This window comes from Palaemon carinicauda, chromosome 1, assembly GCF_036898095.1.
Source record: "Palaemon carinicauda isolate YSFRI2023 chromosome 1, ASM3689809v2, whole genome shotgun sequence".
In the NCBI taxonomy this organism is placed as follows: domain Eukaryota; kingdom Metazoa; phylum Arthropoda; class Malacostraca; order Decapoda; family Palaemonidae; genus Palaemon; species Palaemon carinicauda.
In genome coordinates, this window is record NC_090725.1 from 293,290,683 (window position 1) to 293,305,768 (window position 15,086).

At 37.0% G+C, this 15,086-nt stretch overlaps 1 protein-coding gene, 1 long non-coding RNA gene and 1 pseudogene across 2 annotated transcripts in view; 1 reads left to right on the forward strand and 2 right to left on the reverse strand.

The window, feature by feature from the left end:
- The window catches only part of LOC137657793 (ectonucleoside triphosphate diphosphohydrolase 2-like), an 85,043-nt gene extending 78,291 nt beyond the window's left edge, over positions 1 to 6,752 (forward strand). Inside the window, exons 11-12 of the mRNA XM_068392317.1 lie at positions 2,785 to 2,903; positions 4,514 to 6,752. Coding sequence (XP_068248418.1) covers positions 2,785 to 2,903; positions 4,514 to 4,735 — 341 coding nt within the window. The 3' untranslated portion in view covers positions 4,736 to 6,752. The remainder of the gene's footprint in view (positions 1 to 2,784; positions 2,904 to 4,513) is intronic.
- LOC137657851 (E3 ubiquitin-protein ligase MIB1-like) overlaps positions 1 to 15,086 on the reverse strand; it is a 421,337-nt pseudogene that overhangs the window by 130,268 nt on the left and 275,983 nt on the right.
- Positions 1 to 15,086, reverse strand: part of LOC137657802 (uncharacterized) — a 75,024-nt gene that overhangs the window by 4,577 nt on the left and 55,361 nt on the right. The window lies entirely within an intron of this gene.

The following is a 15,086-nucleotide window of genomic DNA, read 5'->3' on the forward strand; positions in this document are numbered from 1 at the left end:
TGGCGTACATCTCCAAGCAAGGAGGGACTCATTCGAGGAAGTTGTTCGAGATCGCAAGGGACCTCCTCACCTGGTCAAGAGATCGAAAGATATCGCTGGTAACGAGGTTCATTCAAGGCGACATGAATGTCATGGCAGACCGCCTCAGCCGGAAGGGTCAGGTCATCCCCACAGAGTGGACCCTTCACAAGAATGTTTGCAGCAGACTATGGGCCCTGTGGGGTCAGCCCACCATAGATCTGTTCGCTACCTCGATGACCAAGAGGCTCCCAAATTATTGCTCACCGATTCCGGACCCAGCAGCAGTTCACGTAGATGCCTTTCTTCTGGATTGGTCCCATCTAGACCTGTATGCGTTCCCTCCGTTCAAGATTGTCAACAAGGTACTGCAGAAGTTCGCCTCTCACGAAGGGACACGGTTGACGTTGGTTGCTCCCCTCTGGCCCGCGAGAGAATGGTTCACCGAGGTACTGCAATGGCTAGTGGACGTTCCCAGGACTCTTCCTCTAAGAGTGGACCTTCTGCGTCAGCCGCACGTAAAGAAGGTACACCCAAGCCTCCACGCTCTTCGTCTGACTGCCTTCAGACTATCGAAAGACTCTCAAGAGCTAGAGGCTTTTCGAAGGAGGCAGCCAGAGCGATTGCCAGAGCAAGGAGGACATCCACTCTCAAGGTCTACCAGTCAAAATGGGAAGTCTTCCAAAGCTGGTGCAAGGCGAATGCAGTTTCCTCAACCAGTACCTCTGTAACGCAGATAGCTGACTTCCTTTTACATCTAAGGAATGTAAGATCCCTATCAGCTCCTACGATCAAAGGTTACAGAAGCATGTTGGCAGCAGTCTTCCGCCACAGAGGCTTAGATCTTTCCACCAACAAAGATCTACAGGACCTCCTTAAGTCTTTTGAGACCTCAAAGGAGCGTCGGTTAGCCACACCAGGTTGGAACCTAGACGTGGTTTTAAGGTTCCTGATGTCAGCAAGGTTCGAACCGCTTCAATCAGCCTCTTTTAAGGATCTCACATTAAAGACACTTTTCCTCGTTTGCTTAGCAACAGCTAAAAGAGTCAGTGAGATTCACGCCTTTAGCAGGAACATAGGTTTTACATCTGAAACGGCTACATGTTCCTTACAGCTTGGTTTTTTAGCTAAAAACGAGCTTCCTTCTCGTCCTTGGCCCAAGTCGTTCGAGATCCCAAGCCTGTCCAACTTGGTTGGTAACGAACAAGAGAGAGTACTATGCCCAGTAAGAGCTCTTAAGTACTATTTAAGACGTACAAAGCCATTACGAGGACAATCAGAAGCTTTATGGTGTTCTATTAAGAAACCTGCTTTACCGATGTCTAAGAACGCAGTTTCTTATTACATCAGGCTTTTGATTAGAGAGGCCCATTCTCATCTGAAGGAAGAAGACCATGCTTTGCTGAAGGTAAGGACACATGAAGTTAGAGCTGTCGCTACTTCAGTGGCCTTCAAACAGAACCGTTCTCTGCAGAGTGTAATGGATGCAACCTATTGGAGAAGCAAGTCAGTGTTCGCATCATTTTACCTTAAAGATGTCCAGTCTCTTTACGAGAACTGCTACACCCTGGGACCATTCGTAGCAGCGAGTGCAGTAGTAGGTGAGGGCTCAACCACTACATTCCCATAATCCCATAACCTTTTTTAATCTTTCTCTTGAAATGCTTTTTATTGTTGTTTTTGGGTTGTACGGAAGGCTAAGAAGCCTTCCGCATCCTGGTTGATTTGGCGGGTGGTCAAATTCTTTCTTGAGAAGCGCCTAGATTAGAGGTTGTGATGAGGTCCTTTAGTATGGGTTGCAGCCCTTCATACTTCAGCACCTAGGAGTCGCTCAGCATCCTAAGAGGATCGCTAGGCTCAGTAAGGAAGACGTACTTAAAAAGGCAGAGTAATGGTTCAAGTCGACTTCCTTACCAGGTACTTATTTATTTTATGTTTGTTATTTTGAATAACTGCTAAAATGAAATACGGGATACTTAGCTTCTAATGTTAACATGTATGCTGGTCTCCACCCACCCCCCTGGGTGTGAATCAGCTACATGATCATCGGGTAAGATTAATATTGAAAAATGTTATTTTCCTTAGTAAAATAAATTTTTGAATATACTTACCCGATGATCATGAATTTAAGGACCCTCCCTTCCTCCCCATAGAGACCCAGTGGACCGAGGAGAAAATTGGTTCTTGTTGACAAGAAGTACCTGAGTACCTACTCGACAGATGGCGCTGTTGTTGTACACCCCCACCTGTATAGCGATCGCTGGCGTATCCCGACCTTAGGTTTTTTCTGTCGGGCAACAGAGTTGCAGCTACATGATCATCGGGTAAGTATATTCAAAAATTTATTTTACTAAGGAAAATAACATTTTGTTTCAAAATTAGACAATTTTCTGTTTCTGTTGCAGATGTTGAATATGAATACCATCTTGGTATTTACATTGTAACTATATTTTTGTTATTACGATCTCAGGGAAATTAGTATGTAGGTTACATGTATAATTTTATATAGAGCAAGACTAATTTTAACTTTGTGTTTCCTTTCATTAAAGATAAGTTTTTCATATGATTGAAAATACAAATTTATCAAGTGGTTGCATATTTTATGCCCTCAATAAAAGTATATGCATTTTACTTCCACCTGAAAGTATTTTAGTTACAATTTTTGCAATTATATTAGTCAGTTTAATACTATATCAATAAATACGACCCATTGTTTATTTATCTTAAAAAGAGTCCATCATTATTATTATTGTGTTTACTTTTCAGATATGGACAGAGCCTTAGTTGAAGATTTATGTTTTGATGCAATGTATATATACAGCCTAATTACTGTTGGTCTTGGCATTGATAGTTTGGAATGGAAACGTATACAGTTTACAAATGAGGTAAGGTTATAATATAATAATATGATCAGAGTAATGCAAAAATATATTTAAAATTATTTTTGTTAGCTTTATGTCCACATCTTACAAATCTTTTAATAATGAAATTGAGAATGCTTGAAACTTGTAGCGTTAAGGCGGTTTTGTTATCCACTACCTACCGAGACCCTTTGAAACTATACTCTGTGCCCATCGAGAAAAGGTCCAATGTTCTCAAAAAAAAAAAAAAAAAAAGCTAAATTGTAAACTAGGGAACTGATTATCATCTACAGCATACCTATTTTGACATTTTGCCAATGATAATACTGTACTGTTATTTATATATATTTGATGGCCATCATATTTAATTTTTTCATGTACCGTATTTGATGGCCTATAGGACGCACTTTTTCCAAAAATTTTGGCTAAAAAAATCATAGGTAAAGTTTGAGACCTACTGACCTTAAGCTTAGACTAATCTAACCCAGCTTACGCTAGGTACTTACTTTTACCTACTGTAATCTCTATGTATCCTTATTTTATTTCTATTGCTGGTATTACTGTATTCTTACTGGTACTTTAAAAATTAATTCGTTAAAATGAAAGCAATTTTAACTGAAATGCTGTGACTTTCGTTTAAAACATCAGCTGGCAAAATGTAAACATTGAGTTATGGTTGCGTTCTCAGCAATCTTTCAACTTTCTCTTTCCTTAGCCTTCGATAATTTTAATGGTATCGTTAATAACGGTAGTTATCAAATTTAGGTTAGCATATTGATTTTTCATTAGAAATCCACCATAATTTGAATTATCCTCACTCTCTCCAATCAAGCACCATCTTCTGTCCCATCATACTGTCGTTAGCGGTAGTTTGTTATTGTTGTCTAAATGCAAACAAAATGGCTTTTCTGTTATGCGACATGTAGAATTTTTTAGGGGTATGGCAAGTAAAATATTTCTAATAACATCTTTATTAAAAGCTCTTGGTATTGTTAGTTATTGCTTGAATGTGTAAATGCTTTTGTTTGTTAATTTTGATCGGCGATGAAACGTAAACAAAACAATGTTTTCTGTTCTAGGCAGCATTTATTAGGTAAAACTTTATAAAGAATCTCTTTTATTTCAATTATTTTGTATTACTAAGGATAAAGTACAGTAAGTAAAACAAAATTAATAACCTTATTATTTCATAACAATACTTGGTAAAATATCTGATGTTGCAAAAGTTAATTTATACACAGATGTAAAAAAAGGCATTCGTGTGTTCGTTATGATCGGTGATGAAACATAAACAAAGCAATGATTTTGGTTTCATGTTGCGTGTTTAGCAAAAGCATGGTATAAAATGGTCTTTATTTAATTTATTTTGGATTTTTAAGTATACGACAAAAGCTAGCCTATGCACTAATGGTCGTGTTATGTGCGGAAATATGATATGTTTCTGCTTGTGCAATGTACAGCTAGAATAGTTTTAACAATATATGCTAAAAACTGTTTTTCCTGAATCTGACCTGCTGAAATGAAGGCGCGTCTTATAGGCCGTCAAATACGGTAATTAAAATCCGGAGCAGCAAAATTTTTGTAATTTGCTGATTTTAAAAATAACTTATTTCCAATTTATTATTTTCTTGCAGATTGAGGACACAGCAGTAGAATGGCCGATGGGTTTTATGATGAATCGTACGACAGCATTTCCTGCTGTAATACCACCAAAACCTCTAGGTCTTCCCATATTCATCCTTCTTTTACTACTTTTTGGATCGTTTTTGATTACTGGGATCTTGTTCTGCTGGCACTCGTACAAGATAAAGAATCATAGCACTTCATACCAAAGGTGTGACCTTCATCTGGCTTAAAATTTAGCTAAACTAATGCAAAGCAGATCCTGTGATATGGTTGTGTGAGTAGTGTATGCTTTAAAAATATTTTCATTGAGATTAAGTTTAATTGATTAAATTTAATCGTGTTGGTAATTAATGAGGTTAAAAATTTTAACTTTTAAATTTCTAAAGTTCAGCAAATAATTTAATGGCGACTGCACGTATAGGGTTTTCCTTTTTGTTGATGAAATGTATGTTAGTCAGCGAATTGAAGCCAAGTTAATTTACAGTGTTTATCATTCTTTTCTTAATTAGTTTGTAAAATTAATTTTTAGGTGTCTCATTGTATTAAGGGTGACATAAAAATGTGCCTTAAAATTAACTAATTTCATAAGTTTAATACCAGATTAAACAGTTGAGCAGGATTGGTTTTTAGATTGTTAGTAACAATTTTCTCATTACCAGGATAATCTAGTTTAACCGAGTTCATTATATACACGTCAAAAGGTGGCGAGTTGGATTTTTATGTTGTTGAATTAGTCTTATAATTTGAAAAGTATTTGAAAGACACCATCATCAACTACAATATTAGTGGTCAATTTTGTAGTACTTTAAAATGTGACACCCAAAATCACACGTGAACATGTGGCAAGGGAAACATGATCATTAGCTGCTCATAAATTGAAATTGCTATATGATAAAAAGCTTTCAAGGAATACAGAAGAGATTCAGTTCAGGTATGCTATTTATGCTTTAAATCGCTAGAGATTTTATTGTGGTCGTAAATAGTTGTAATGTACAGTAGTTGTCTTATCTGATCAGAAACCTAATTCAATTTTAGTACCTTGTAGTAGTCATTTTTGGGAATGTGTCGTATCTAGGAAAAATTGTATTTTTGCCATCTTGTACCTAACTAGAACACTTTTTATTTCAAAGGTAGGAAGAACTCTTATCTTAATCTGATGTATTATTTTTACAACAGCTTCTCTCCAGTGCATTTGTAAATTTTATTCCTATTATACTTTTATATAGACATTTTACATATACATATTATATATACTGTACATATATTTAATTTCAAATTACTATATTAAAAGTTCCAAAGTATTTATTTACCAGTAGAATTGCTTATTAGTTAATGTCATTTAAACATGGTCTGAATTTGATGATTACACATATTACACAGAAAAGAAAATCAATCTATAATGGCAAATTGCTTTAGAAGTATTTGTAGAAAAAATCAGGGGTTTGTTTTAATGCAAGTTGTTGTTTTTGTCAGGGGCTAATCTACGTAGGTAATACCGTCCATTGTGTATATATTTCTCCTAAAGAGCCCAGCAAAATTCTACCTTAATTTAAACAAATATTTTTCTATATAATTGTTAGCCAAGGTGAACGTGCATAATCTTATCAGGACCTTAAAATTTTTAGTTTTATTACATTACATTACTCATTGACACGCTGTGTTCAGTCTGTGCCCTAACTTGGCATCATACTCAGCATGTCCAGTCTTTGTCCTAATTTACCCTTTATCCACATTTGTTTTAAGGTTGTTTGTTGATTAATAACCCATTACTCTAATACCATTTACATTTTTGTGGGTATTTTGAAAATGCTGTTGCATTTTTGCAACCCTGATCTTCAAAACTTATATTTTCCATTTTGGTGATATAAACAAGGGAACTCTATTTATCCAAAAGCCAAGCCAAAAAGATTTCAGCAGTACTATTTGTAACCCATACGTATATCAGGGTTACTCATGAAATGTGTAAAGTTAACTATGATGCACCAGTTTGTCATGATGCACCACTTTGTGATGAATGCTGTATGTTAGGTGGGAATTAAAATGTAACTTAGAAATGGAGAAAAAAAGAAAAAAGAATCCTCAATTTATAATCAAAACTTTATTGGGTAACTATGTCCATTTCCTTGAACTGTACCAGTCAAATTATTGTTATTGCTATGAAAATCTATTAGCATTGTTATCTCCTTCTAAGACTTGAAGAATGACTTAATTAAGCTTAAAGGGAATTATATATTTATATTTTAGTTACTTCCAAGTTTTATTGTCCTTTAATTGTTTCTGTTCGTTCTTTTTGAGTAAATTCTTTAAATAATAAAAACTGAACAAATATGTTTACCATTCCCCTTTATACTATGCCCCAACCTCCCACTAGTTGGGAAAAGTTAGTACAGTATTAAATTTCCATCTGCTGAAATGTATATTGTCTAGCCATATCAGTGCTCATCCGCTAACATGTCTGAGAATTGTCATCGAGATAGTAATATTTCTAGATACTGTTGTGATATTTTTCTTAATCTATATATGATACATTTGAATGCAATGTTTAGTATACAGTAATGATTTGGAGTTTTCATACATACCCAGAAATAATGTATTACCAATTTTTCATGCAATGAGCCCATTCCTACCAATATGTACTTCCATAAGATCCAAATATCCTCATTGCACATCCCCCAATCCTTTATGAATACTTAAACTAATAGTCATTTTTAGAGCCTAACAGGAAACGGGGTTGAGGTGAGGGGGGGAAGAAGGCATTCTTTTACAATTACTGGTTCTGTATACAGTGATTCCTTGCAACACAAAATTAACTGGTTCCGTAAGGGCTTTCGTGAAGTGATTTTTTCGTGTAGCGAGTCGCCTTTTACATGTAAATAGCCTAATTCATTCCAGGCCCTAGAAAAACACCACATTAAATTATTATAAAAAGGATATTCGCCACTAAACAGTACTAAATATATGAAAAGTACTGTATTTTGATCCATTTGATAATAAATTAATAATAATATTCTGGAAAAGAAGTGTTTAATTAGAGCAAACAGTAAAGATAAAGTAACAAAAATGTGGAACCTTACCTTTGGAGTGAAGCGATGTCCGAGAGCGAGGTGTGGGGCGGTAGAGGATGATGAAAACGGCGGAAAACTTTTACGTATAAGTGACAGAAAACGTAAACACTTGACTTTACAAAACAGTAGGAAATGGATCCATAAATGGCAGGAAATAGAAAATGTAAAGTAAAAAAAAAAATAGAAAAAGGAAAACAAAAAGAAATTTTATTTTAAGTTTATCGTAAAGTTAAGTGTTAATATTTCCTGCCATTTATGGATCCATTTCCTACTGTTTTGTAAAGTCAAGTGTTTACGTTTTCTGTCACTTATACGTAAAAGTTTTCCGCCGTTTTCATCATCCTCTACCGCCCCACACCTCGCTCTCGGACATCGCTTCACTCCAAAGGTAAGGTTCCACATTTTTGTTACTTTATCTTTACTGTTTGCTCTAATTAAACACTTCTTTTCCAGAATATTATTATTAATTTATTATCAAATGGATCAAAATTTAATTACACTACATATTTTCTTCATCACTGCCATTTTCATTTCTTAGCTGGCGCTTGGTCTGCTTCTACCGAAGGCCTCTTACCAAAATATTCGTCCAAAGAAGCTAGTTTCTACCTGCTTCTTATAATTTTCCTGAGCACACTTAACAGCATGCCAGCCTCGTATTTCTTGATTATTTCCATCTTCATCTCCATGGAAAACATCATCCTCTTCTTTCCCTTGACATCAGCGACTTTCTTGGGACCCAGGGCTAATGATGTATCGTAAGTATCACACACAATAACAGTACATACTGTAAAATTGTTACAAAAGCAAAATCACAAACATTAAGTCAATGCCTACGATATCGTTGCCGGAACGAGAAGTCTTAGGAACGTCGAAGCGTAGATGCACGATGGGATATAGTACAGTAGATGACGACCAATAGAGCAGGATCTCATGGTGGTAACTAGCATCTCAGTAAGGAGATAACCAATGGGAACGCAGGAGTATAGTTGCGAGTTTACGGCTGGCGGCGTGCGAATTTTAAAATCCATCTTGGATACGGTCGGGCTCCAGCTCCGTACTACCTTTCGTTGTCCGAAACATTTTTCGTGATCCGAATCGTAAAATTCTTCGCATCTCCTTTCGTGAAGTGAAAATTTTGTAAGCCGATTCTTTCATAGCTAGAGGTTAGACTGTAACTTTTTTATATTAAAAATTTTCATTACAACCTTTATAATCATATCTTGTCCACATCACAATATGACAGATTGCAAAAAGAGGCACAAGAAACCATCTTCAAAAAGGCTTAGAGACCCATCAACAAATTTTTCACCCCAAATTTTACAAAGACAAAATTATGAATTCCATTCTTATTCCTGCTCATAAATCAGGAAAAGTTATCTAAAATGTGCTCCACTAACTATTTATATGAGTAAAGTTTACCTTGTAAATCCTCAATTTGACTATTTGGATGACGGTGGTAGTGCCAACAGTGTATTTAGGCATTACTAAAGGATGTTTGCAGCGCCCCTTAGCTGCAATCACTTTTCAGTTTTCAATGATGCATCTGTTGTTTATTTTTTCATTTTGTTGTTAAGATTAACTTTAATTCAGTGCAACACTTTGGTTCCCCCCCATCTTTGGCTTCTTTTAGTCAAACTAAGAAAGCCAGAAAGTCTTCAAGTAAGGCCAAGATTTTACCCTAATCTACCCAGTTCTAATACACTAGTCAGTAAGGGTTCTGATGGTGCTAGGAGGACTCTGTCGCCTCTTTAAAAGCGTACCTATATCGGTTAAATCTTTTTTTTAAAGTTTCTGCGGGAGCTCATCAGTAGCTCATATTGTGAAACTGGAACAAAGTAACACATTTTATATAAATCTTGAAGTTTCAGCCAATAACTTAATGGTGGCATCCTGTTTTGGATGACAATATTATTAAGTTGCTATTTGTACTTTGATGAACTTTATCCAAAATTTTAAAATTCATCCTTGATCATACTCTATATGATGTCCAAGTTTGGTCAAAATGGGAACAACAGTTTTTGTGTAATGTTGCAAACAAACAAACAGATAGGGGTGAATAGATTTTGGTGAAGATTTTGCTTAGGGTATGTATTCACCCATCTGTTTGTTTGTGAGCAACTTTAAACAAAAACTACTGTACCGATTTTGACCAAACTTGGTTGCCATGTCTAATATGACCTGAGGATGAACATGTAACATTTTGGATAAAGTTCATCGTAGTACAAATACACAGCAGTACTTGAAAATAATGGCAATGTTAATTTTTTGTTTGTGAACATTACACAAAAACTACTGAGCCAATTTCAATGAAACTTGAACATATGGGGTACGTCCAAAGGACAAATTAAATTAGATTTTGAAGAAAATACACCAAATACAAGTATACAGTGACGGTAAGAGCAAACTAAGGCTGCTTTACATGGCAAAGGTATGCTCTATACAGAGTACTTATACTTTGATGTACTTTATCCAAAATGTTGCAGATTCATCAATGGTTCATACCCAACCTTACAAAAAAGTTTGGTCAAAATCGGTACAGTAGTTTTTGTTTAAAGTTAGCACAAATAAACAGACAGGGGTGAAAACACCTTTCGCAAAATCTTTGATTTTGGTGAAGGCAATAAGAATCGGTGAACTTTTGTTGTAATAATGTGAAATGTAAGTATTTGATATGAAGTTCAAGTTTAATTATTAAAAAAAGAAAATTCAAGTTTATTCATTACACATTTTTAATATTTGCAATAAGTTTGTGGATTTTGGGCTTGAATGATGTTATTGCAAGATGAAGAGTTGATTTTATGTCAATTAGTGTGTGGTAGCTATTCTTAATGGCTGTGGCAGATGAAAATGTAAATGTCACTTCTCATAAATGTGTTGTTGAAAATTTTATGAAAATTTTCATTGCTTTTCCCTAAGTGAAGGATATTCACCTTTTAAAGAGCCAAAAAAGGAGGTTTTGATAAGATTGACTGGAATTTAGCTCTGAGACTCATCGCATTATAGATCAATGAAGCTTTCTTTCTCATTCAAGTTTGAATTTTATTTTTAATGTTTGCTGCAAATGAATCTGTATTCACACATTGACATACCTTGAATCATCTGTATGATATAAAAAAAAAAAATGTAAGTACAGATAGTTAATCAATGTTTTTATTCTGCTAAATGCTGGATTCAAATTTTTAATGTTAAAATCACCCCAAAATGTTAAATTGACAACAATGGCTGTCTTCTGTGCAATTTGTATGAGGGATTTCTGAAGAGGGTTAAGAAAACAAAAATTGGAATTATGTCCCAGGTTGGCGACCGCTGGTCTAGGTTGCTTATTTTAGGTTCCAAAAGAGTGTCAAAGGCGATATTGTATATTTTTCATCAGCAAGACAAGAAATGTGTCTGTGACTAGAAATAGTTTGGATAAGATACTACAGAAAATATTTTTTTTTTTTTTTAGTGTTGGCTAAACAGTGAACCTCTTATAAAGCAACTTTTGGCAAAAATATTAAGAAGAATTTTAAGACCACCTCTAGTGTTAGTGTTATGTCAGAAAATGGATTTCTTTGTCCTGGGAGGGCTGTTAAGTATTATTTAGATTAGACTGCAGACATTCAGCATTATGTTCCTAATTTGTTTTACGGGGTTAGGATTTCATATCTTCCTCGGTCAAAAATGTGTCCTCTCCTTAAAAGTTTGGTCACAGAGGCTAGGAGGAAATTTAATCCCAGTCAAATGAAATATCGGAGAGATAGGGTTCATGATATTAGAAGTGCAGCTACGTCTTGACTTTAGTAGGGCTCTTTCTTTAAAAAGTCTTAATAGCAACTTAGTTGTGTACCAAATTGGTATTTGCTAGGAATTAACCTATTGAAACCTGGTTTGCTTACCAATATTAATAAGCTTTAGGTGATGTAGTACCTTCTGGTGGTGATGTCCAATAGAATTTTTTTTAATTTTTATGAGTGTATTAATTTAGGGTTTATTTTTCTATTGGATACACCATGTTGGGTAATGTATATAAAAAAAGTGATTAGGATGGAGTGGTTGGAATTTATGAACACGATCTGAAGAAAAATTTAGACGGCTTTATTTGAGCACCCCCACTTTTTTTTTCTTTTTTCTTGCTGGGGCCCTAGACTAGAGCGAGTCTAAGATTCTCGATAAGTTTATTAATTCAGGACTGTAAATTGACTATCTCTTTCCTTTACTGGCATACCTCCAACAGTGTGTTAGTCAGCAATTTATTTCTATAATCCCTTGATGTTCATATAAATACCCACTAACTAGTGATGTAAAGAGGATAGGCAACTAGTTTCATTTTGAGGCTGAAAGACAAAGCATCTACAACTCACTCAAACCTAGGCTATTCCCATTCACTGCTAGGTTTTCTCAATACTGTACTGAAAGGGAAGAAAACGCAATTTTTAGGTTTGGGGTAAATGTTGATATAAGCTAAGTTTTGAAAGAGAAGCAATATGTAAACACTGATATAAGTCAATTTGAAAAAGAAGCAAAATGAACATCATGTGAATATATAAATAAATTTTTTTTATTACCATATTAAAATTCCATTTTTGGCAAGGATGTGGGATAGCCACCAGTCCTGACATTTCCTTTTAATATAAGATATAACTTCTTTTCAAATGTGTGGTAAACACACTCTCATTTATAAAAACAAGTTAGGGTGGCTCCTTTCACTTTCAGGGAACACAGAAATGAAGTTTTGTGTCTGCTAAAATGTGAGAGCAAATTTTTTAGTTGCCTAAAATGAGCATTTCTGGGGCGGCCTGTGACGGCCGGTGAAAAGGTCCTTCTTTACACTCTTCTATATAAATCTTCCAAATATACTAGAGAAAGATAAAAGCATGGAATGCAGAGGTTACAACCCTCGCGCGAGCACCTTGTAGGTGTCGTGTATTTAACAAGGGCGTGTGTAAACCACTTCACAGGTTGTCTTCCATTTAGATAATCCCTTCATCAATGGGGAGGGCCGTGACAGGCCCTAGAGAACACAGTTGGACTACCCCTCCGACACCTACCACGCGCGCTCTCTAGGACATCCTTCTGTTTTGGACTTGCCCGATAAGTCGATAGTGTTTTGCTAAGTGTTTTTTCGCAAGTGATTGTCGTTAATTCAACATGACTGGCGTTGCTACTTCACCTTTACCAATGTTAAGTACCATAGTTTGTTTTGATAGTTTATTTCAGTACCGGGCATTTGTTCTTTTTCCAGTATTGTGGATTTGAGTTTTGGAAGCGATTGGTCTGCCTCGGTATCGGCAGCCATTTTGGGTTTTGTTCGCTTCGGTAATTTTACAAGTTAATATTGCCCATCTGGTACTCTGTCATCTAGGTTATATCACTTACGTTTTATGACCAATTTCATTATCATTATTTATTACTAGTTTTTACTATGGTATTTATTTGCGAGCAAGTCCAATTTTGACCTACGAAGAATAGCGATTTAGTCTTTGTTATAGTATGTACACGCCTCAGGAAGGTGCTCGCTTTAGACTATATCTTTATGTTTATTTGTTACGTTGTCGTTATTCTTCGTTCTTTGTTATTACAATTACTAAGAAAAAAGCAATCAATTTTATTATTTTTCTTATCATATTATTGTGTGATGTTGGTTTTCTATTATGTAACCTTGAGAGCATGAGCTAGAGTGCTCGTTTTCTGTTTCTACAGTTATGAGTTACCCCTTCTCTCGTTTTCTTTATTAAGCTCGAGTAAGAGAGGGGGATTTCCCGTTTTCCGTTTCTTTACGATCACGAGTTATTCCTGCCTCCTCTTATTCTCCGAGTTGAAGATATTACGTTTAATGATATTCACGTTTTATTGATGTGGTTACTGTTAACATAGCTAGCACTATTAATAGGTTACGTTAGCGTATGAGTCATTAGTTGGGGTCGCTTTATGCCGACACCCTTAGCTCCGCCTTGAGTTATACTCTGCTATGAGCTGTCATCCCTACTCCTGAGCGAGGAGGTAAGTTAGTTCTAGTTTGTTCCTGTTAATATCCTTTGCGAGGAATTAATTGGTCTTTGTATATTTACATCGATTATTGCTTCATCATTAAGCCCCTCTCCTCTTTCAGGCTGATGATGAATCTCTCCAGGAGGCAAGAGCTACTCTCCGTCCTTGGGTGTCAGGTTTTGGGAGGAATGCGCTGTCTGGAGCACCCTATCTCCTTGATGGAGACATGGCTTCTCGCCTATTCCCAGGCTCTACTACTGCAGCAGTTCCACCGGAGACAGCGGCACCGTTAATTGAGGCGGTTAGAGCAACCATTCTAACGGAGGAAGAGCCCTTTCTAGATCTGGACGACGAACCCATGGATGAGCAGGTAGGTGGTGATGAGTTGGTGGACCCCCTTTCACCCCACACTCCTTCCTCTACTGCTTCCTTTCACGGCTTTGATAAACCTACGGCTTCTCCTCGAGGTCCCTCCGTTCATGTACGACCCAAGGTGAAGCCACTACGTACCTTTAAGCCTTCAGCTTTGCCATTATCAGTGTCACCGGTCCCGGGACCCTCAAAGGATCCTGATGTTCATATTACTGTACCTAAAACCGTGACTCCTAAAAAGACGAAGTCCGCTAAGTCCAGGGCTTCGTCAGCGGATCGGGCTCGGGAGCCCCCCTTATCCGCCACCATGGTCAGGGATATTGTGAAAGAGCAGATACAACAGCATCTACAACAACATTCTAGGACAGACCAAGGAGCTATGACGGAGCTCAAAGATATGGTGGCGAGTCTGATCCGTTTCGGAACTCAGATGCCTCCGCCTTCAGCCCCAGACGCATCGAAGTTACCCCCCTTCGATAAAAACAACCCTTGGAGGTTTGCCTTACATGCTCCATATATAGATGGTGCCATAACTCTGGAGGGCAGAGGCACCCGCCCTCTAGAGGACCTGGAATTTTACCCTCCGGGACTAGAATTCCCATTCAACGGCTTCATCCGATTGAAAGAACATGCCTTGGTTAGGTTAGACAAGGTACCGAAGGAAACGGTAATATTTCCTAAGGAGCAGGCCCAAGCTCTCTGGGCCAGGACGTTGTCGGACTGGGGGTGCACTAATTCCAAGCTCACCCCACACAAAGGAGCCTACACCATATTTACAGCTTCCCCAGGTATTACCTTGCCTATTACAGATAAAGTGGCAGGTCTTACTTTTCAAGCTATCAAAGAAGGTTCTGCCATGCCGGCTCTTAAAGAGACGGAACCCACCTCCATGCTCATCCCGAGTACCGTTACTATATGGGATGATGCCCCCTCTATTTTCACAGTAGGGAAGTTAGACCCAGACTGCGCCTCTAATCTGTTTTCCGAGAAGCTCCCCAAATTACCGGAAAATCTTCTCAAGACTGAGTTTGAGGCACGGAATAGGTTAGCTAGGTCTCTCCACTCCATTACCTCCGTGGAGTCTCTAGCCGCGCTTTATCCGACCGAGACCTTGTTCCGGGTATTCACAAAGAACCTGTCTCTGTCCTTCCAAATCGACCTACACGAGTTTTGT